At 39.8% G+C, this 24,216-nt stretch overlaps 2 protein-coding genes across 3 annotated transcripts; one reads left to right on the forward strand and one right to left on the reverse strand.

Annotated features, from left to right (window-relative positions):
- Positions 1 to 1,379: 1,379 nt before the first annotated feature.
- Positions 1,380 to 2,615, forward strand: LOC146318637 (uncharacterized). Its single transcript, XM_084730477.1, has one exon. The coding sequence runs from the start codon at positions 1,418 to 1,420 to the stop codon at positions 2,243 to 2,245; it is 828 nt and encodes a 275-aa protein (XP_084586603.1). The 5' UTR covers positions 1,380 to 1,417; the 3' UTR covers positions 2,246 to 2,615.
- An 8,606-nt stretch (positions 2,616 to 11,221) lies between these two features.
- msantd2 (Myb/SANT DNA binding domain containing 2) lies at positions 11,222 to 19,068 on the reverse strand. Of its 2 annotated transcripts, XM_084730312.1 has the most exons (4): positions 18,604 to 19,049; positions 14,362 to 14,617; positions 14,211 to 14,274; positions 11,222 to 12,480 (listed from the first exon to the last, which is right to left on the reverse strand). In XM_084730312.1, the coding sequence occupies exons 1-4, from the start codon at positions 19,033 to 19,035 to the stop codon at positions 11,562 to 11,564; spliced, it is 1,671 nt and encodes a 556-aa protein (XP_084586438.1). In that variant the 5' UTR covers positions 19,036 to 19,049; the 3' UTR covers positions 11,222 to 11,561. The 2 variants fall into 2 exon arrangements, with proteins under 2 accessions (XP_084586438.1, XP_084586439.1); XM_084730313.1 differs by having other exon boundaries at positions 14,211 to 14,617; positions 18,604 to 19,068.
- Positions 19,069 to 24,216: the final 5,148 nt, after the last annotated feature.

The following is a 24,216-nucleotide window of genomic DNA, read 5'->3' on the forward strand; positions in this document are numbered from 1 at the left end:
CCTTTGAGTTATTAGTCAGCTCTCCACATCTGTCGCCCTGCTTTTTGTTTGTTTTTTCCTCTGTTTTATGTTTGTTTTAAACCAGGTATTCATGCCTTTCAGAGCAATAGATTTTCCTCCACAGTGACGTGACATTTAAGTCATCTCTGCTCTACTGTGTGGGGATTTTCAGCAGTAGCAATCTGTGGCCATCTCCTGGCCACATGGGTGAAGTACATCCTCCAATCTCAACACACATCTCATCCACTTACATTTCAAACCACACAATCCAGTTGGAAGACATATTCAGGCCCTTTACTTTTATAAACGTACTAATATCACACTGTTATATCACTCCACTATAAGTGAAAGTCCTGTTTTCAAACCCTTAGATAAAAGTATATTTATTATCAGCATAATTTTTCAAAGAATAAATAAATGCAATAAAATGTTCCCTGTTAGTGTTTCACTATTATATCTAATGTTTTTGGATTAATATTAGTGTTGCATAAATGTGCATGTTGCATTTAATGTTGAGCTCATTTTAACTGTTATACTCAGTGGTGGACAGTAGTGAAGTACATTTACTTGAGTACTGTACTTAAGTACATTTTTGAGTATCTGTACTTTACTTGAGTATTTGTTTTTTTGGTTGTTGTTTTTTTCACTCCACTACATTTCAAAGACAAATATTGTACTTTTGACTCCACTACATTTCTAGGAAGGTTGTTGTTACTTTTCGACTAAGCACAGCTTTGAAGTCAGCTGTTGCTGTTTTTTCTTTTCTAAAATATAATTGGTCACATGCTGTGTTCCTCACAGAAGGAAACCAATCACAGTAGCTCCTCTCAAATGGGACTGATGTAGAAGTGGAAATACGTCCAGGCGCACTCTGTAACAAGAACAAGCAAACTCTCTCTTTCATTCAAACAAAAAGTGGTAATGGTGACGACAGGAGAAAGACAAAATTAAATCTCAAGATGTTATTATAATATTCATTATTCCAGGTAGCTTTTTAATTAAATTGTTTTTATCGGGGTGAAAAATACCTCATAATTCATGTATATTCTGCCCCTGAAGACAGAAAGAAAATCAGTAGAGAAAAGACTGAATGTCTCACTAAACCAAGTTGGGAAACACTCCAGGCTTCAGTTCAACTGTCTAACAGTAATCAAATGGTTAAATGTTAGGACATTTACAATACAACATACAAAAATCCATCTCTATTGTTTGATTCTAACATATTCATTACATTCATTCTCTGTAATTCTGATCACAGAAGGTGAGATCATATACAAGTTTTGTTACGTCAGTAGAATCTTTAACATGAGAGACAACGACAAACACTCAATACATAAAGCTAAGCAAAGCTAAAGCTATCCTCCAGGAGGAGAAGAGAAAGAACAAGGTTCTCCAAGATGAACTGGAGAATGAAAGAATGCAGAGGGCAATCCTGCAGAAGAAGAACGAGGAGCTGCTTAAGGTGAAGAGACTCAAGTACAATCAACTCCAAGAAGAATTTGATAAGTTCAAAGATTCACAGCACAAGATTTGCAAAAGGTACGAGGAGCTGCAAGAGGCACATGTTCACAGCCTGAAGCAGTTCACAGATGAAATGCAGAAGAACAAATGTCTCCAAGAAGAACTGGAGAAAATGACCATTTCAAAACTCGAGATGGAACAAAAATATGAGGCTGATGTCAATAAAGCCACACAGGAGGCCAAGGCCTTCCAGCAGGAGTTTGAGAAAGAAAGACAGGCTCACAAAGCTACAATTGCAGAGGGCTGGAGGATCATTAATACCATGAAGGCTGAGCAGGACAGCTGTTGTCAACAGATCAACATCCTGAAGCAAAATGCCGTTGAGAGGGAAAACCAGCTGGAGGAAGTGAAAGCTCAGCTCAACAATCATATCTTAATCAACTGTGATCTTTCTGATGAGCTTGAGGCTGATTGTCCTCCCCGAAAAAGAGCCCGGCGTGAGGAGAGGAACTATGAGCCGTGTGAGCAGGAGCAGTTCCGTTCGATTGTAGCGGCCATCGAACATTCGAAAGGAGCTCAAATCACACAGGACGAGTCAAGCAAGCAGGAGGAACCCATGCAAGCGGAACTGACCGTCTCACCCCTACAGCAGGCTGAGGCCCCAGCAGGAGAGCTTCCAGAGACAGCAAACCCACCTTCATTGTTGAAAAGAACATGTCACCTCCTGGGGCCGAGAAAGCCAGAAAGGTGGAAGAAAAGGGGAAGACAAGCATTAACAAACTAAACCAAATCACCCCACCCCATCCCACCTCACCACATCCCAACTCACCACATCCCACTAACTTCAAATAAAAGCAATGCAACACAAGATTAATGCTTTGTGTTGCGGGGCGGCACGGTGGTGCAGTGGTTAGCACTGTGCCTCACAGAAAGAAGGTCCTGAGGGTCTTTCTGTGTGGAGTTCGCATGTTCTCCTCGTGTCTGCGTGGGTTTTCTCCGGGTGCTCCGGTTTCCTCCCACAGTCCAAAGACATGCATGCTAGGTTAATTGGTTACTCTAAATTGCCCAAATCAATTTCAAACCCATCCCACCTCATCCCACCCCACAACACCCCACAACACCCCACCCCATCCCTCCTCACCCCATCCCTCCTCACCACATCCCTCCTCACCCCATCCCACTAAATTCAATTCAATTCAATAAAAATAAATAAATTCTTCAAATTAAATAAATGCTTGTGTTTCTTGTATTGTATGTAATGTGCTGTATTTAATGTGTTCTGGCATCCTGTTGTAAAATGCGAGAGCTTGTCTTTCTTAAGGGAGGGACATATTGTTGAGCTGAATCTGAGGACATGGGGCTAAAAAACTTCACTTCCCAGAGTGCACCAGGAGCAGCAAAGAGGTGCCTGACTGATAATCGCTGATTTAGAGCACCTGGTAAGGACTGGGGGAAGGTCGATCAAACAACCTGCAGAGAAGGAAGAAGCAAGAAAGAACAAAGGGAGACCCAAGTCCACTCACAGATTCAGCCAAAAGACGCCAATGGTTGGTGAATGTTTGTTTGCTTTGTTAGTGTTCTGATTTTGTGTTCAATTAGTTTGAATTAAGGTATTTTGTTTTGAGTTTAAGTAAAGTGAAAATGAAGGATACATATATTCTGTTAAATGTTAAAATTTTGCTAAACTCTTCTAAAATGTTGACCATTCTTTATTCAATTTAGAAGGCTTAAGTGATTTAATTTAAAATGATTGAGATGTCAACTTTTTTGGTTCTGTGTTTGATGTTAATTTTGTTTTCTGTCTTTAAAGGTTTACAACCTATTGAAATGCCAATCAACTGAGGTGAAAATAAAAGTTTGAGTTGGATCTTAAATTGAGTTGTCGTCGTGTCCTTTTGGAGGGAAAGAGAGGTGGACTTGACACACATTACATTACTCCAGTGGCATTTTTCCTGTTGACTGCAGTATCAGCTGTAACATCAGCTGTTTGAAGTTATAGGATCACCATGTTCACATGTTCACCATGTTAGCATGTTAACATGTGCTAAAAGTACAGCTGAGGCTGATGGGAATGTCATTAAATGACATTAGTTTTTCAGGTATTTAATTACAATTTGTCATTTAGAAACAAAAAAGTACAACTTGATAATAATTGCACAGGACTGACATGAATGTCTGGTTGTGTAATGTGGTCAAATCAAAAATAATGGACACTGAAAAAACATATAACTAAAGAAAAATGAGTTAATAAGGTTATTAAGTGTCAAGTTCAAAGAAATTCCCTCAAGGTGTTCCTGAGATATCATGTTCACAAGAATGAGATGGCCGGAAAACATAAAGCCTCGGGCCATAAAAACACAAAAATAATAATTAAAAAAGGGGTTTTCAAGGTTTTTTTAAAAAGAATTCTGAATCACAGAGGTCCTTCACCATACAGCCGTGAGTGCACAAAAAAATTAGGTCGATCAGTAGGAGTGTCAAAATGAATCACTTCTAAGATGCATCGTGATGCGGATATGGACGATTCTGCATCGATGCAGTGACAGAGCATAATCGATTATAGCGTAGAGCCGTTCTGTTTTGATTTAAGGATGCAATGCAATGCATCATGATGCATCATGAATCGTTGACAGGATAATCGTAATTGAATCGCATCGTGAGATCAGTGAAGATGCACAGACCTACCGATCGGTCCAGTTATGTCTAAGATTAGCTCCGGCTAAGATGTGCGTCTAGTGATTACACATCCATACGCACACACAAACAGAAAAATTAGTTAATAAGAGAAGTGTTTGTTTGAAGGGAACATTGTTAAGGTGCTGATGTTCTACACTGTAAAAAAGAATTACATAGAATTACGGATAATGTCCTGGCTGAAAATTACCAGTACATTTTCCGTTAAGTTTACGGACACTTCCTTCAACCCTGTAACAGAAAATTCTGGCAAATTAAAGCATCTGTTGAACATTTCTTCACCACTGAAAATTATAATGATCAAATCTGTACAATGGGCAATTTCTTCAAAGCTGGAATGTAAAATTCTGCATATCCATTTAGTAACCTACATTTTCTTCCACTCTAAAACAATGTTGAAATTCATTAATGATTGGTATCCATCACCAGACCAGTGCAATGATCTAAAGTGATGAATAAATGTTCATGCAGCAAATATAGCAACATGGTCAAAAATAAAAAAAAATAAAAAAAAAATCCACCACAATATAAGCAAATTGAACATGTTTATTTTTTCTTGAAGTAGTTTTGCTTTTGTAAACATCATTGAATAAAAGTGCATTCAATGAGTTTTTCCTCATATAAACATTTTAAGTCAAGTACATTCAAAAGCTTTGATTGCTTTTAACAGTTAAAATGCCTAAAACACTGAAATGACAACAATTCATTAAACAATGTGCAAAGTAGGGATGCACAATAATATCAGCACATCCTCTGTATTAGCCGATAAAGGCTTTAAAATGAAATATTGGTATCAGCCCAAAATGAGCAATTTTGCTGATATGGCAGGTTGATATGTCGCTTTCATTATGTGCAGCATAATTAAAATCATTAAACATAAGAACTGTCAGCAGTAGTTTTCTTATTTTGCTAAGTGAATGTGTGCATTTTGAATAGCACTGTATTTTATGTTTGCATCTGCCAGTGGACCATCACAATAAGAAAAAGGCAGTCTTGATGTTGTCAGCACTTCACTGCACATCGGCCAAAATGAGTTGGAAAATATCTGTATATCAGCAAAAATCCAATATCGTGCATCCCTTGCTTTGTATAAGAGTTTTTTTTTGTTGTTGTTGTTGCTTTAAACGGCAACAAACAGGATAAAACATGACAAAATAAAACACTGACATGAAGATGCATTCAATAATTAGTATTGTACCCGTGAAATGGTGTGCAGCACCTCGGGTAGTTTAAATGGAGTCAACTATGAAATTAACCACCAACCATTTTGATGATCTATTAATTGCTTTGATGATTTTTAACAGACTTGGAGAACTCCTTACAGTTGGCTTCAATCTAATTTTATGATGTGATTTTAATACAGTTATATCAGAAACTGACAACAGCTGTACTTTTTGTTTTTGATTGTATTTCTATGTTGAAGTTTTTATAGGTGTTTCTATAGACTTTGTGTAGCAGAGTGGTTCTACAAGCAAATCAGTGCATCATCAGGTGGTTTCAGAGAGTTACAAGCTTCTGTAAATGATACTGATACTACTGATAATAGAAAATGTACTTTGTAATTTGTACTTTTGAATACTTAAGTATTTTTAAAAACATGTACTTTTGAATACTTAAGTAGTTTTAAAAGCAAGAACCATAGTACTTTAACTCAAGTAAAATTTTTACTGAGCAACTTTCACTTGTAGTTGAGTAATATTTGACCAGGAGTATCTATACTTTGACTCAAGTACTGGGGTTGAGTACTTTGTCCACCACTGGTTATACTGTTGTCTAACTTATTTTATAACATCATCATATCGTCACTGTCAGGCAGAAACCTCCGATATACAAATTTCTTACTTACTTACTTTCGTACTGTGAGCTGTTGAAAATGTCATTTTTTTTTTGATGCTTTGAGCACCACAAGCTAAGTGGAATTTAGTTTCATTATTTTGAAGAGAAGGCAGACATCTCTAAAGCCGATACCTCCAAAACTCTACATCTCACACCAAAACTATCGACATGGATAGAGAGCAGTACAGGCCAGGGGGAAATTTTGGGGTCAACAGTCACTGTAAAGAGTTTATTTAGTTTAAGGAGGAGGAGAATTTTCAGTCCATAAAGGAACACTTCATCCTTCATTTTATCCGAAAAAAAAAAAAAAAAAAATCTAAGTCACTGATTCTGGAGATGCATGTTTTTCAGCAGACAGGGAGGGTAACTAAAGCTGTCAGATAAACATAGTGCAATAAAAAATGCAATATTTGCCTCTGATATGTTATTGAGTAGAAATGTAAAGTTGCATAAAATTAGAGAAAAATACTCAGTACAATTACTTTGAATTTACAGTACTTGAGTAAATGTATGTTTCATTCCTTTAAATTCCACCACTGACACAATCACACAGTGGTTTACCCGTTCAACATTTAATGTTAGTCAATTTGATTCTTGTTCGATACACTGATCAGGCACAACATTAACAGCACTGACAGGCATTGATCATCTCATTTTCGATGGCACCTGTCAAGGGTTGAGATATATCAGACAGCAAGTGAACAGTCAGTTTTACCAGCTGATGTGCTGGAAGCAGGAAAAATGGCCAAGTGTAAGGATCTGAGTGACTCCATTAAAGCACAATAATTGTGTTGGTTAGACGACTGGGTCATGTGTGGGGGTTCTAGTGGTTAGTACCTACTGAAAGTGGTCCAACGAAAGACAATCAGTCATGAGTGCTCAAGGCTCACTGATGCTCTTGGGGAGCAGAGGCCATCTGGTCTGGTCTGATCCCACAAAGGAGCTACTGTGGCACAAACTGCTGACAAATTTCATGCTGGTTATGACAGAAAGGTGTCGGAACACACTGAGCTGCGTAGCCACACACCGGTCAGAGTGGCCTTGCTGATGCCCTGTCCATGGCTGGAAGCACCTACAATGGGCACTGAGCATTAGAACTGGACCATGAAGCAATCAAGGAAGCTGGCCTGGTGTTGACAAGGTGTTGACCTGGCCTCCAAACTCACCAGATCTCAATCTGATCAAGCATCTGTGGGATGTGCTGGAACAAAAATTCTGATCCGTGGAGGCCCCACCTTCAAGACTCGAAGGATCTGCTGCTGCAGGACACCTTCAGAGGTTGTGTGGCGTCTGTGCCTCAACAGGTCAGAGCTGTTTTGGCTGTACGGTGGGGACCTACATAATATTACAGTATTACGAAAGTGGTTTTAAAGGGATAGTTCACCCACAAATAAAAATTCTGTCATTATTTACTCACCCTCATGCCAAATGAGGATCAGGTTTATTTTGTTAGTCCACAAAACTCTGCTGAAGTTTCACAGGAAAACAGTGCTGCAGAATCGCCTAAACAATGGAAGTGAATGGTGACCAGTTTTCAAATGTAAAAACACAACTGGAAAAAAACATAAAATGCCTCCATACTGTTCGTCTGGTGTAATCTAAGTCTCCTAAAGTCCAAACATGTTATTTGCACACCGTCACAACCCACACATACAGTTCAGACAGTGTACATGCGAACAGACTTCAAGCTAAGGATCTACAGTTAAGATTCAGGCTAAAAACATGGTGTAAATAACATTGTTTTTCAGTCAACTTGGCATGTTGGGTCTTTTATTCTGTTGTTTTTTTACGTTTGAAAACTGGTCACCATTCACTTCCAGTGTTTGGGAGATTCTGCATGCTATTTTCTTGTGAAACTCCAGCAGTGTTTTATAGACCAAAAAACTAAACCTGACCTCTAGTTGGAATGAGGGTGAGTAGATAATGACTGAATTTTCATTTTTCGGTGAACCATACCTTTAAGGTTGAGGCTGATCAGTGTAGCTCAGTCTAAAGTAGCTGACTCTGATATCGCCATCCCAAGAGTCAGAGGGATCTTAGCACATCAGCAGATTTGTCAGCTATTTATTATAAACACATTGAGGACAGTGCAGAGCATGATTCATCAGTAAGTAATTCTGATGATCGAAAAAGCACACGTGATATTAAAAATATCTAGGTACAAATGCACATAAACCGGTTTCCACTGTGTGGCAAATGACAGTGAGTGCCCCATTTATTGTTTTTTAAACATGTAAACATACAAGACGGTGACTTCCAAACAATCACATACAAGACATGGTGTCAACCAATAAAATATAAAATATCATATTTATCTTTATATACTGTATACCCAAACAAATGAACATTGCAAGTCTGCAAAAGCCGGAATGCTCAAGAACATCGATATTCTTAAATATATATTATAGATATATATAAGGTAGATTTCATATACATAGATTCAACATGGACTTATCCGATGTTTGATTCTTCTCTACACAGTCCCTTCCTGGCACATTGCACATAACCTCAGGAATCATGTTCATAAACAATTCATTTTGATTGTTGGTCAAGGATGAGTTCAACTCTGCAGCTTATAGTCTTAAGGTTACTAGAAGTCATAGATCCGTGCTCTTAGGCCTGGTTTACACCTGTAAGCAAGATTACCACAACCGCTGGCACGATTATGCGTTAACTGCGAGGCTGCATTTAATATACCAGTATGTGGGAGGTGCTGGTAAATTATTAACACAACCTCTGTGGTATTGGTCTACTGAAGCCCACAGCCCCACGGCTGCAGCTAGAGATGCTCAGATGTACTGGCCACCAATACATTTTGGCTACTTGTATGTTTAAAATCCAGTGTATTATCAGTTATTTCTCATTTTGGCCAATACCATGGCACAAAAAAACCCACAAAAGAAGTAAATTAATAACATTCTTACTGATCTGAGCTCAGGTTTTGTTTGTGCAGGAGCAAAACTCTGAATGCCACCAGTCAAGTACTGGAACGTTCATTTAGGCTCTAAGAGACGATGCAACAAGGTCAGCAAGAGAGCTGAACAGATGACCAAGATAGCTTAAAAATGAGCTTCATTTGTTCTTACTTTGATGGGAACAAGTGTTGGGCGACTGGACAAACATATCGGCTGTTCGCTGAGTCTATCACCGGTTGGGTTTTGGGGTGAGTTTTGATGATTTATTTGACTAATTTAAAGGTCTGAAAAGTTAGAGCCACTGCTCATCTGCACAGTACACATCCACTAAACTGGATGAGGAAAACAGCCCTTAAAGCCAGAATATTTTCAAACCTAACATGATGAATTAAGGGTTTGTTTCAACTAAATCAGGGTTGAGAGAGAAACTTGGATCAAAAGAATATGTATGGCTGCATTCTTCTCTTTGAGGAAAACAGGTGTAAGAGTATTTACTTTCTTGACACAGAGAGTTTATTTTTGTTCTAACGTAGTGAAGGTACATAGCATACGTAATGTAGCTAACTCACCGCTCACACACATCTCCCAGCTGATACTCAACAGCATGGGATGAGATGCAGGGGGTGTGCGCTAATATACTGAAATTGCCAGTTGAGGGGCTGACGATTTTTATCGCCCAACCTTAGTGGGATCTTGTTGAATGTAGTGCAGGCACTTTCCGCAGTGGCAGTACGATACTGAATCTTTCTCAGCTGATAATCAAACGTCAGCAGGTGGTAGAGATGCTCTGATATACTTTTTACAGATTGTAAGCGTTGCAAAGAAGATACAGAACCTTTTCCATTTGGATTCAGCCATAGTATGCCATGTGAAAACTGTTTTCATTAGTCAGTATTATTTACAGTGCTGTAGGTACACATGGTATTCAGTTTACTTGCTGCACAGAGCTGTCGATGCAGGTCAGTATAAGTGGTACATGTCACTCTGTTTGCTGAACTGAAATGGAGAAGAAGCCATGCCCAACCAGGCGGTTGAGTTTTGAAGCTCACCCAGTGTTCACACTGCTGGATAAACAGGTATCCACAACTGGCCAATACCATCTGCACAGCATTGGCAAATACCGATTCTTTGCTTTTCCCTCCTCAATTTGCATGGAAGCATCCCTAGCTGCAGCTCAGTCACACGTGCAAAACATAAGGCAGAAATCAGCTGTTAACTCTTAGATGCTTGTGAATTCAGGTCCAGACCTCAACAGTCAAAGTAAAGGCAGTTTTAGAATAAATACACGCTATGGTCCCCTCGCTGCCTTGTTTGCTACATCCTACTGAGGTAGACAGATGCATACTGCAGTAGTCACCTTGCCAACCCCACGCTCCCTGATGAGGCAATATTTATCTACACTAAACAAGCAGCAGAAACCTTTGTAGTGCACATTAGCCTAAAATAATAAGTACATACTTCTTGGATGTTGCAGCTCTGTAATACTCAAGCCCATATTTTGACACAATACATTTACCATATTGTGCATAGTCATTCGTTTTAGACTTAATGAGGGTCTAATGGAAATCAGTTCAGTAGAGAGGCGAAGCCCCTCCTCCTCCAGTGGATCACCATGGGACCCTATTTCGGAAAAAACATGTACAGTGGTTAACAGGGAGAGACAAATAATCTTTTGATCATGTTTGAATTGTGCCACGAATTTGTCAATTAAAAGATAATTTTGCAAGTAACTGTGAAGATTCACGGTTAGAAAGACTGCACACACAAAAGTCGCGTAAGTGACGGCACCCCACTTAACACCACTAAAACCTGTAGAGCCAGTCTCGCATGCTAGCTCTCCCTGCTTGATTGCACTGGACATGCACTCCAGTTACAACTTGGCGGGCTGACTGAAGGAAGGTGCTCCCTGCTCTGCAGAGGACGCACGCCAATTTTTGAGAGAAGCCGTGTCAAGCTGCGCAGAGTAGATCGAGCTGGGCAGGAAGTCAGACACAAGAATAGCATAGAGAAGTTTCAAAATAAATAAAAAAAACCCTGATCATAAAAGCAGACAAAAAAATAAATAATTTAACTACATAGCCTGCTACCCATGGTAGACGCACAAAATCACAAAAATGCCCACATCAATAAAATTAATCAAGTATATGTAGAACTGGTTAAAGGGTCATTTATGCTTAAAGTTAGGTATCAGTACAGACAGACCCTTCCATCTGCACTCATATCGATGTATTTAACGGCTCCACAATGCTTTTATTTTTTTCCTCAAAGGGTACATTTTTACCATCTCCTCTAGTGTCCCGATGTTTGTTATCGTCAGCAACTTTAGACCCTTCTTCTTCTTTTAAACTTTGACTCTGAGCAGCGCCATCTAGTGGATGTTTCACTTAATACTAAACTATCTAAAGGGATTTTAAAAATTATTTCTCCTGCTGTTGACTACTGTAAATATTTTTTCTGAAATAAGGTCCCATGTAGAACACCAGAAGGGGAGAGAGAGACCTCTCTAAAGAGGTGAAAAGGCTGCAAAAATATGCCAAACTCTTGCACACATCCATGCTTTATAACAGACAGAATTGGTCACCTTTCATGTTGCCTTACTGGCTGTAACACTTGTTAATATCTTTAGTCAATACAATTCTGAAACGCTGAGTGTAGTTACGACGTTTCCTTGTTGTTGTACTTCAAGGAATATCCAATAGCAGTTTCGAGGCACTCCACCAGGGAGCCTGCTGAGAGGAAGTCCAGCTCCACCTCTATGAATTTTATGTAAATGGCAAAACGTTGAGACGAGTCTTCACCTCCCTCGCCATCCTGACTTGTGGTGGCGGCGACGCGGCAGTTCTCCTGCAGTAAACGCGTCACAGCCGAGGGTTCGCCGTGGACGTAGTGTTTGCCAGAACCCTGAAAGTGCTGGAAGACACACTGCTGAATGGTCCTGTCCTCAGCTATGCCTAGGTAGCAGTATGTGACTTTAGCCCCAGTCCTGTCACCTTTCCCCGGACCCTCTACATCAGCCTGTGACCCATTCTCTGACTCGCACTGAGGTAAGCTGTGGTCATCACTATCACCTTGGGGAGAGGTCTGGGCGGCGTCGTTAGAAGACGACACGGCCTCGTAGCCAATAGCGTAGAGTCCGTATGCCTTGGGGATGTCCCCGGGAAGGAGGTAGTGGGATGTGCCTTTGCTGCAGCCTGCTACCCTGGACTGGGACACAGGGATCCAGTCCACCTCCATGTGCAGCTCCAGGCAGCGCGCCTCGCTGATGGTGATGTCCAGGAACTTGTAGTAGACATTCTTCCAGTTCATCTTCTGAACTTTGGTCATGATGATGCGTCCCTCTGGCTTCTCCGGGTTGAAGTACTCGCGGAGCCTCTTGCCCAGCGGCACCTGGGAACTGATCTCGGCGTAGTGGTAACGCACATCCTCACGCCAGCGCGTGTTGTAGCCCACGCCAAAGATAGCCAGTTTGTTGGAGAGGTGCAGCCGGGAGAACTCCGTCCACGTCTGGAAGTGCTCCCATTTCAGCTGCACTGACTCGAGGATACGGATCACAGTCTGCATCATGTCCCTTTTTCTGTGGAGAACCCAACATACATAATAATAACAACCTAATACAACATGTTAGAAAGTGCTATACAAGCAATAACCTGTCACTAGAAATGTAAAAGAGGTAAATAGCAACTTGTTAGCCTTAAAATATTGTATAAACTGTTTCCTCTGCCTAATTTACTGGTTTTCATTTTTGTTTGGTAAGACATGAGATGGTTATAGTGTTCCAGAGACATATTTTTGTTGGCCAACCTTAAAGCTAGCTTTGCTCTGGTTCCCTTGACAAAAAGCTAAAGGTATTTCTCCATTAGATGTTGGATTAATGCAGAAAATAAGCTCCTGTTCAGCAAAATATTCTTTACAAACACAAACCACTTTTATTCTTTCTGAAGCATAAATGTAATCGCCAGACATCAAACGCTAATGCTAGAACAAACTACACTATGGCAGCATGACTTCAAAGTTACCACCACTAAGTGACTAGTATTCAACATGACATTTAATGTCACAATCTCTGCAGCCTCATTTAGTTAGCAATAAAGATATCACAAGAACCGATGCTTTGGAACCAAGTCGATTCCTTAATTCTTTAAACATGATCACACTCGTTTTTCTTGGAACTGTAAGTACCAGTGAGACAATTCTTCTGGACCTCAAGGGACCAGCGTACAGTTTTGTCTCCACTTGTCAAAAAGAAACAGTAAATACAGCCGTGTATGGAAGTACTTAGCATTCAAGGCGGCTCATCAGGGATTAATAATACATTTTCAAAAGCTACTTCAAACTACTGATTACTGATTGAATTTAACTTCTATTCAAAGCAGCCCAAATCACTTTTGCACTTCATTATTTTCCAGACGTGGCAACATGATGAGTGACTGGCTTACTGAATATTCCCCCTCAGTCTTTTGTCCTAGATTCTCAGGGGAGTTTTTATTTCAGGCAGCAAAGAGAAATAACAATGGCTTGATTTTATGACCCTCTTTTTTTTTTTTTGTAACGTATCGAAGTGGGTATCAAGAATTGTGGAATTTCACCAGTGTTGGTATTAAGTTTTCTGGTATCCGTAGTTAGCTAATGCCTTTTTTAAGACATGTGAAATCTTCACAATTCACAAGTGGGGTATTGGCTAAAAACCCTAGTGACCAGGTAACCATTGGGACTAATATGCTAACTCATTTCTGGGTTTTAGGATTCATTCCTGCAACACAATCTCAACCCTAGTTAATATTTGTGTATCAATATCTCAAAATATGATTAACTGTAAGAAAAAAACAAAAAAACATATGAACTACCAAATGATTTGTCCATTTCTTGCTATGCCTTTGACCAGAGCCCCTATGTGTAGGATTTTACTAACAGAGCCTTTTCACAGAAGTGTTAGCATTGATCCTAATTAAGGTTCCATTCCATTCAGTTCAAACAGAGTCAGGGTGCTGCATGTTGGCTCACTGGAGATGCTCTGCCACACCAAATGCAACAGGACTTTAATTGGTACCTGTGTTTATTCTACTATTCAAGATCAATAAGGCTCTGGCGACATCCAGTGGTAGAAGGGAAGAGTGAGAGTTCATATGGGGAGAGACTTTTTCTCAGTACATTCCATTCAGAATAATGACAGACAATGACAGTGTTGGTGTTTCAACAGTAATTTGCAATAATTAGGCTACTTCAAGACTCACAATACAAAGCTTTATACCAAACATTCAATTCACAGAGACAAAGTAAAGTCAGCCTTTGTTCTCGTTGACTTACTGGGTTTGTTCTGACAGCTCTGCTTGAATCTGCAGGGCTCTGTTTTTAGGCACCTGGATTTCTTCTGGAGAGAAAACAAACACGCAGATTAGTTCCAACCCATTATTACCATGTCTTTTATTGTCTATCTTCTGCTTGCTAACACACTCACCAGTCTCCATGTCTCCCTCCTGGAAGGCAGAGTCCAGCACCTGGTTGCACCAGTCCTCCTGGGAGAAGTCCTCCAGGGTGCTGCCATCAGACTCCATCTCCTGGTACAGGCCGCTGCTGTTGATCAGCACCGGGGCACAGCTTTGGGAGTCCCAGCCTCCCTGACCGAACACCTTCTCCAGCTGCTCAATCGTGTAGCTGCTCTTCCTTTTGCCGATGCCGTGCTCCTTCACGCGGCTGTAGCAGCGCCGCAGCGTCTGGATGTGATAGGAGGATAGATAATGGATTTTATCAGCTGTTTCCAGAGACTGTCAACTTTGTTGGGACAGTTCTGCTGTATGCTGACTCACAGAAAGGGTTTTTCTCAACACTTGGTGACAATATAGTCGGCCACGTGTCCATTGTTGCTTTGATAGTAATGTGAATATACGAAATGGAAGAGATGGATTTTAAGGGACAGTTCACCCCAAAATACACACATTTCCTCATACCTGTAGTGCTATTTATACAATTTGATCAACTATTGTTGTTGGACTGTATTAGAAATATTGGCTGTACCTTCTCTCTAATATAACGGGACTAGATGCACTCAGCTTGTGGTGCTCAAAGCAACAACGACAACAACGACAAAAAAAAAAAAAAACATCTGAAAAACTCAACAGCAACATCTCTTTCCAGAAATCCTGACCTGGCTACTCACAACAGAGCAGATTCATGTAGGAACTATCTTCTTTCTACCGAACTACACCCACCAACCGAAATCACTTTGCAAAGGGAAGCATGCGTCTGCTAATGGATGAGAAGCTTGTGTTCATGACAAGGTGGGAGGTGAGCTGAGTGATAACCACTCATCCATGAGTAGATGCACACTTCTTTCTGCGCAGTGATGCTGTTGCTGGCTGTAGTTTGGTTGAAAGAAAATAGTTCCTACATTAAACTGCTTACAACAACATAGGGCTGCACAGTTAATTGAACGTTAAAGGGATGGTTCACCCAAAAACGAAAATTCAGTCACTATCTGCTCACCTTCGTGCCGACTGAAGGTCAGGTTTAGTTTTTCAGTCCTTAAAACACTGCTGGAGTTTCGCAGGAAGACAGCATTGCAGAGTCTCCCCAACAACGGAAGTGAATGCTGACCAGTTTTCAAACGTAAAAAAAACAACAGGAACAAAAAAAAAAAAAAAACATGAAATGCTTCCATACTCCTCATTTGGTTTAATCCAAATCTCCTCAGTGTTTTGTGGACTATAAATCTAAACCTGACCTTCAATCAACATGAGAGTGAGTAGATAATTCATTTTTGGGTGAACCCTTCCTTTAATCTCAATCACAATTTTGGATTCCGAGAATTAAGTGGACGTGATGGGCTGTGATACAAACGTTTAAAATTCATACTCCACTCATAGAAAACTCAGCTGAATATAAATATCAAACGCTTCCTGAACTAACAGCCAGCCACCCTGCAGCAGCAGCCTCTGCAAAATGTCCTGATTGTTAAGCAAGAACAAATTACACGCAAAGAGAGCATGAGACCACAAACTGCAGTATGACGAATACATGAAAGCCAAGAAGAAGAATGTCACTACTGATGAAAAAATCATGCAGCCCTACAATAAGGTCTCTGGATCACCTTGAGTAACTGGGTCATGATTTCTGAAAAGAGACACTGTTCTTGAGTTTTTCTTTCCTTTGAGCACCAAGTGCCATGTAGTTCTATTATATTTATGACCGATATCTCCAAAACTTGGCAACTCACACCAAAACTATCTAGATGGATAAAAGGACTGTGTATTTGCAAGACTCTGGTGATATGATACACATCACGATACAGGGGTTACGATTCAAAATACTGTGACATATTGTGATACTGTAAACAGCGATATATTGCTTTTTTAAAACCTAATTTTAGGAACACTGTCATAGTACCAAGAACACACCACCACATGCATAAATATAATAATAGTCAGAAGAGTGAAGATAGATAATAACACTGCTATCTAGCGGTCAGAGGTTTCAACACAACACAAAATGAACCACTGCCACAAATCTTTGCATGTTTCACAACAAAAAAGTGAAATGCTTTTGAGAATCGATACACAAGATATACTATCGTGATACTCAAGTGTATTGACATTTTCTTACACCCCAGTGGATAAATAGCACCACAGGTAAGGGTTGATTTTAGCCTCAAAAAGCAAAAAAAATCTGGATCTTTGAGGAAGGAAAATGGTAATAAATGTAAAGAAGAAAGATATTAATGTGGAGATCATCAACTCGATTAAATAAAAAAATAGGGATGAGAACAACTATCAATGATAATGATGATCATTTCATAGGTCATTAAGAATCCTGGTCATCACGTGAAATTTAATCAACCTACTATCCAATAAAAATCACAAACAGAACAGATTATTTTTAGGAGTCCACTCAACATGCTATCTGATCCTTTTTCTTAATCCAAGTTCAATATATAAATATATATTTTGCTCTAATTCTGTATTTTTGGTCATAGTTATTCATATTTATTAAAAATACCAATTCAAAACAAATTCACTGTTTTAGTGACCTAATATCATTTAGGACAATAACCTTTATTGAACTGTAAAATATCCTGCCTTCATTACATAACTTTGTCACAAATGTTAACCACTTTTGAAGGATCATTGAATGGGTTTGTGTGTATTTTCTATGTTCTGTATAAAGAATATATATCGATATCAGAATTTTTTTTAACTCTCTAATATTAATATCGGCATCTGCCCCAAAAGTCCATAATATCAGTCAGGCCTAAGTAACACAATTTAAAATAAATCAATAAATCAATAATGATTAATTGAATAATTGATTAATGTTACCAATGATTGATTAATTAATGTGCTTATAATTTGCAACCCTAATAAAAAAGAACATTTTTATCCATTGAGAGCCTATGTCATATTTATTACAATACTCGGCTGTGCTCCTGCTTGAGAAGTGAAGAGTGCCAACAAACTTATTATCAATGTCAATAGAGTGGCACTTGAATTTTGCACAGTGCGCTCTTAGCCAATGTTAACAGTGTGTTGTTACAGTCAGTGTGTTGCCTGTCAGGCTGTTTTGGGTTGTATTGTGTGGAATAAAATGGGCTTGGGCTGGTGGACAGGACTTGGGCTTGTTTACCATAGTTAGGCTGGTTTTTAATTACTCTACCCTAAAACTGACAGTATATTTAAAATATATTCAGAAACTGTATTCCTTTAGTAAAGCAAACACAGATGACATGAGTTACCATCAGTGTCAAACACCCATGGCTTAATTTATAAACACACATGACCTGCTGTGATTTTGCAAATCTGTACTTACATTGTGACAGAGCTATTATGCTCCTTTATTTTGAAAGGGCTCAGTATTGTGTTCATTATTAAACTGTAACTTTATTCACTCAGTGCTGTACAACCATGCTGTTTATGTTTTCCTTCTTCTACTTTTGTTGTTACTATCGTTGCAACCTGTCTGCAGCATGCATGGTACACTGTAAAACATCAAGTTTTAGACACTGCAACAAAATATTATTCCAATATTCATCACAGCACATCAGACAGGGTGACCAACAGCAGAAGTGCCCTATATAGAACACAATGACCTTTGAATTATTAGAGATTTGGCCATTATTAGGACCTTACATCATTTGTGTCTGGCCCATGGCAACCTATTCAGTTTCTCATATGGCCCCCCAAGAAAAATAACTGCCCACCTCTGGGATAGGGGGTACCTCTCTCCCTCTCTCTTTGCATGCATATATGAGGGGGATACACACATTCAAGTGGCATACTGTGAAGCCGTGTTGTAGTTTATCAAGTTAGATAAAACCTATTATTTTTGTTGAGCGGTCAGTTTTTCTTTATCTTTCTTTTAAGGCAGAGGGCAGTTACACTGCAGTCACTTGTGAGCTCTTGAATTGTTTTATTATTATGTCTTATTTAATATTTCAAGTTTTTTATTTTTTTAAATATATATTTAGTTTATTATAGATCAAATCTGGGCATTTTTTAATCCATTTGGGCCGATTTGGAGGAATCATTTGGCTGGATAACATCAAACCAATCTGGCAACACTGACAGCTGCATGTCAACAACTGGGTATAATAAAATGTGTCTGTAGCATGACAGCTACTGTGAGTCTCACAGCTACATGCACAGAGAGGTGCTGGTGATGGACGATGTAACATGTCCAGCCATTGTTGTGTCCTAATAACCTTATTTACCTTCATCCTCTCCCTGCACTGGGACGGGGTCCTCTCGTATCCCAGCTCCGACAGGGCTCTGGACACCCGCTCGTACATGGCAGGACCGGGGGCCTTACCGGAGAACACGGTGCCCGCCACCTCCAGCTGCTGCATCCTCGCCTCCGTCAGCCTCTCGTTGCCCCACACCGCGATGAGGGCGTTCGTCTCGGACGGGGTCCACGACATCCCTCGGCAAGCCGTGAAGCTGTTGGAGGAGGATGAGGCCGCCGTCCGGCCCGCGGTCCCCGAGCCCACGTTCAGAGGCGAGAAGCGGTTCGGTGTGGAGGGATTGGAGTGGTACTGATTACTGTCACTCAAATCCTCCGACTCGGGGGATGGCACCTCGGTTTTCGGTATCTTTAACGGCGTCGTTATCTCCGGAGAATGCTCCGCGTTACTGGACGCCGCCATGTTGCCTCTGTTGCTAAGGGGAGGGGGGAGGGAGGGAGGGTGACGTGCGGGGCTTCACGCCAGAAGGCACGGAGAAAAATACGGCGTGGATTTTACAAGAGTGGATACAAGGTGGAGTCTGGAAGAGTTTGACTTAAACACTCAAACACTCAAACACTCAAACAAACAATGAAGCGACTCCTGACCGAGTTATTAACACTCCTGCACTATGAGACACACGTCAGAGAATGTGAACTCTTTTATACAAGGGATAATGTACAGTAAGGAGGTCATTATTGGGAAATAAACCCTGTGCAAGGAGGATTACGTGTCTACGTACATACTACTACTACTACTACTACTACTACTAATAATAATAATAATAATAATAATTTCACATAAAATATTAATTTAAATGATTTATTATTTATTTAAAAATATTTTATTGCTCCTCCAGAGTCTATGGCAGTATCCTAAATTTCATTCTAATATTTCTTACACTAAAACAGTAAGTGAAAATGTTTAGTATGTCCACTACCTTAGTATGAAACCATTAGTCTGTGAGATGCATACCATTTCTGTGGAACTATTACACTACACAACGCTGGCGTAAATATCCCACAGTGCAAAACAGTAGTGACAACAGTAGCAACAGGCAGGCAGGCGGTGGCCAAGGCCAGTGGTGGACAGTAGTGAAGTACATTTACTTGAGTACTGTAGTTAAGTACATTTTTTTAGTATCTGTACTTTACTTGAGTATTTGTTTTTTTGTCTGTTGTTTTTTTTCACTCCACTACATTTCAAAGACAAATATTGTACTTTTGACTCCACTACATTTCTAGGAAGGTTGTTGTTACTTTTCGACTGAGCACAGCTTTGAAGTCAGCTGTTGCTGTTTTTTCTTTTCTAAAATATAATTGGTCACATGCTGTGTTCCTCACAGAAAGAAACCAATCACAGTAGCTCCTCTCAAATGGGACTGATGTAGAAGTGGAAATACGTCCAGGCGCACTCTGTAACAAGAACAAGCAAACTCTCTCTTTCATTCAAACAAAAAGTGGTAATGGTGACGGCAGGAGAAAGACAAAATTAAATCTCAAGATGTTATTATAATTATTCATTATTCCAGGTAGCTTTTTAATTAAATTGTTTTTATTGGGGTGAAAAATACCTCATAATTCATGTATATTCTGCCCCTGAAGACAGAAAGAATCTCAGTTATTTAACCCTCCTATTATTCTGAAATATTACTAACACATTTTACCCTTGGGGTCAATCTAACCCCAGGGATATTTGCCTCCAGAAAAAGATTTACAGAAAATTGTTGACCAAGTTTTTGTGTCAGGCACTTTGTTTATTTGTTGAATACATAAATAACCCCTTGATAATGAAACCTTGACCTGTTCTCTAGCGCCACCATCAGGCCAAACTTTTAAATTAGAATTAATTTATCTTGAAAAGTTTTCATCCAAATCTTCTCAAATTTACTGACAACATTAATGACCACAAATATGAACCCTATTGGTTTTGGTGATGATATGACCTTTCCTGCAGCGCCACCATCAGGTCAAACTTTCAGGTCAAACTTTCAGTTTAGGTAGTTTTTTTGTTTTTTTGGTAGTTTTTTTTTTTGTTTTTTGTTTTTTTGGTGTGTGTGAGGGGGTTTACATGTTTGAAAATTCACCCATTTCTGAAACAGAAAATCATAATGAGAACATCAGTCAGATAGTCAGAACATGGAACAGTTCTTTATGCTCACAGTCAAGCTTCTAGTCTGCTCTACTTTACACAGGATGTGCAGAGAGTGTGTGAATGCTCCTTGCAGACATATTTCTTGCATAACGAACAGGTCATGCTGGTCTTAGAATCAGAACACCGATGTGTGCAATATGTGTTCAGCACATTGAAAAAATATCATTATGATAATTTTATGCTTAATCAATTGTACCCATCAAATTATGATATTTTTTGAATGATAAACATTGAATGCGGTCAAATTGACCCCAAGGATAATAGGAGGTTTAAGAAAAAAAATCTCTGATTCAGCTTCTAAAATGTATTTTCTAGTTTCTTTACTCCTCCATGACAGTTCACTGAATATCTTTGGGTTGTGGACAAAACATTGGAGGGCATCATACGAGGCTTTATGAAACACTAAATTACATTTCATAGACCAAATAACTAATTGATTAATCGAGAAAATAATCAACATTAACCCACAATGAAAATAACCGTTAGTTGCAGCCCTAACTTTAATCTTTAAAACACATGAAACCATTTTCCAATACATGACAAAAACAGTACAAGAAACAAGATGACTGTCACCATCATGTTTATCAGTGTTTCAATGTTGGTGCCATTTTCTGTAACAGATTGTTATAACTGCGATAACAACACTTTAACTGATTGTTGAGTGGACAGGCTAACAAATGAGCCAATTAACTCGCCTTAGTTCAGTAAAAGAGAGAAACTTGAATTCAGAAGGTGTACAGTTATATTTCTCCATTTAAAATGGAAAATAAGTGTGAGAACATTCGCCACTTGTGCACATCTCCCAGCTGAGACCCGAGAGGACGGGAGGAGGTGGGAGTGGGGACGATGATATCGCCAATCGCAGGTGGATAGGCTGATGATGATCGTTTGGAAAATCACCCAACTCTAGTTCCTACGTGTTTCCCCATGGCATGTCATCTGCAGGCACAAGCTTCCATTCATACGTGGATGACACTCAGTTCTGCCCATATCTGCCAACATTTGAGTCTGAAACTGCTGGAGCATTGGGTGATGAATTGGGTGATGCCTTGCACAGTTGGAAAGCTTCTGTTGCACGCACAATAATTTAAGAAGTTGTTGTCGACTCAAGTGATACACAGTGGTAGAGAAAAGACTGAATGTCTCACTAAACCAAGTTGGGAAACACTCCGGGCTTCGGTTCAACCATCTAACAGTAATCAAATGGTTAAATGTGAGGACATTTACAATACAACATACAAAAATCCATCTCTATTGTTTGATTCTAAAATATTCATTACATTCATTCTCTGTAATTCTGATCACAGAAGGTGAGATCATATACAAGTTTTGTTACGTCAGTAGAATCTTTAACATGAGAGACAACGACAAACACTCAATACATAAAATCAAAACGGTATGAACAGACATTAACATTTGAAATATTCATCTTCATGATTTTTAATTTCTGTTGTTTTGTGAGAATTGAATTTAAGATGAAAGTGCATTTTGTGATTCTCACATGATCATTAATGAGACATTCCTGCAGTATGAAGTTATTGTTAGATCGATTAATCAGTCTGTGCTTAAAATAACAGGTTTCAAAACATGTTTTGAGTGTTCCTAGAGGGTGAGCACTTGTGTTAACATTTAAGTGATTTTGAATGTGAAATATTCAAATATATTATATAAATATGTTACAATTCTATGTAAATTGTTTTATCAACAACAGAGTTTGTTCATGCCAATAAAGTTATTTTAATTCGAAAATACCAATAAAGTTATTTGAATTGAAAAAAATGCACAATTCAAAAGATCAAAGCACACATTCCATTCTGACATCATCGATGACATCATCATACATAAGCCAGCATTTGGTGCAGACAGTCATATCATTCCAGAACTTTCGTGACACACTGTGATCAGAAACAAAGTTTAAACAGCAGCATTTCTTTGGACGGATTTTACCAGCGAAACTAAATTAGGCACGCAATGTATTCAAGACGTAACCACCAAAGGACAACTTTTAGTTTCCTGAGTTCCAGAGCAAACATGGAGCAGACCCAGTGGGAACACCCAGCGCAGAATGAGCGCGAAGAACTTCAACAACAAGTTTCAGACCCGACCAACCAGTTGGGTTGGGACAGGGCCAACGCTGTCTGTCAGGAGAACAGGAGAGTCCAGTATGAAGAAGAGCTGGATGAGACGACAAACAAGTTCGAACGACAGAAGACCCTGAAAGAGATGTTCATTAACAGAGGAAAGGCAACCAGGAGAGAGCTGGAGAGACTGGAAAAGTACAACAATCCAGAGACGCCAATCCAGAGAACGAAGGAGAAAGAGTTGCAACGGGATTATGAGGAGCTCCAGGTGGCTTACACAAAAACCCAAGAAAAGTATGAAGCTATCCTCCAGGAGGAGAAGAGAAAGAACAAGGTTCTCCAAGATGAACTGGAGAATGAAAGAATGCAGAGGGCAATCCTGCAGAAGAAGAACGAGGAGCTGCTTAAGGTGAAGAGACTCAAGTACAATCAACTCCAAGAAGAATTTGATAAGTTCAAAGATTCACAGCACAAGATTTGCAAAAGGTACGAGGAGCTGCAAGAGGCACATGTTCACAGCCTGAAGCAGTTCACAGATGAAATGCAGAAGAACAAATGTCTCCAAGAAGAACTGGAGAAAATGACCATTTCAAAACTCGAGATGGAACAAAAATATGAGGCTGATGTCAATACAGCCACACAGGAGGCCAAGGCCTTCCAGCAGGAGTTTGAGAAAGAAAGACAGGCTCACAAAGCTACAATTGCAGAGGGCTGGAGGATCATTAATACCATGAAGGCTGAGCAGGACAGCTGTTGTCAACAGATCAACATCCTGAAGCAAACTGCCGTTGAGAGGGAAAACCAGCTGGAGGAAGTGAAAGCTCAGCTCAACAATCATATCTTAATCAACTGTGATCTTTCTGATGAGCTTGAGGCTGATTGTCCTCCCCGAAAAAGGGCCCGGCGTGAGGAGAGGAACTATGAGCCGTGTGAGCAGGAGCAGTTCCGTTCGATTGTAGCAGCCATCGAACATTTGAAAGGAGCTCAAATCACACAGGACGAGTCAAGCAAGCAGGAGGAACCCATACAAGCAGAACTGACCATCTCACCCCTACAGCAGGCTGAGGCCCCAGCAGGAGAGCTTCCAGAGACAGCAAACCCACCTTCATTGTTGAAAAGAACATGTCACCTCCTGGGGCCGAGAAAGCCAGAAAGGTGGAAGAAAAGGGGAAGACAAGCATTAACAAACTAAACCAAATCACCCCACCCCATCCCACCTCACCACATCCCACTAACTTCAAATAAAAGCAATGCGACACAAGATTAATGCTTTGTGTTGTGGGCGGCACGGTGGTGCAGTGGTTAGCACTGTGCCTCACAGAAAGAAGGTCCTGAGGGTCTTTCTGTGTGGAGTTCGCATGTTCTCCTC

Source organism: Lutjanus erythropterus, chromosome 11 (genome assembly GCF_056507025.1).
Source record: "Lutjanus erythropterus isolate fLutEry1 chromosome 11, fLutEry1.hap2, whole genome shotgun sequence".
Lineage (NCBI taxonomy): Eukaryota > Metazoa > Chordata > Actinopteri > Lutjaniformes > Lutjanidae > Lutjanus > Lutjanus erythropterus.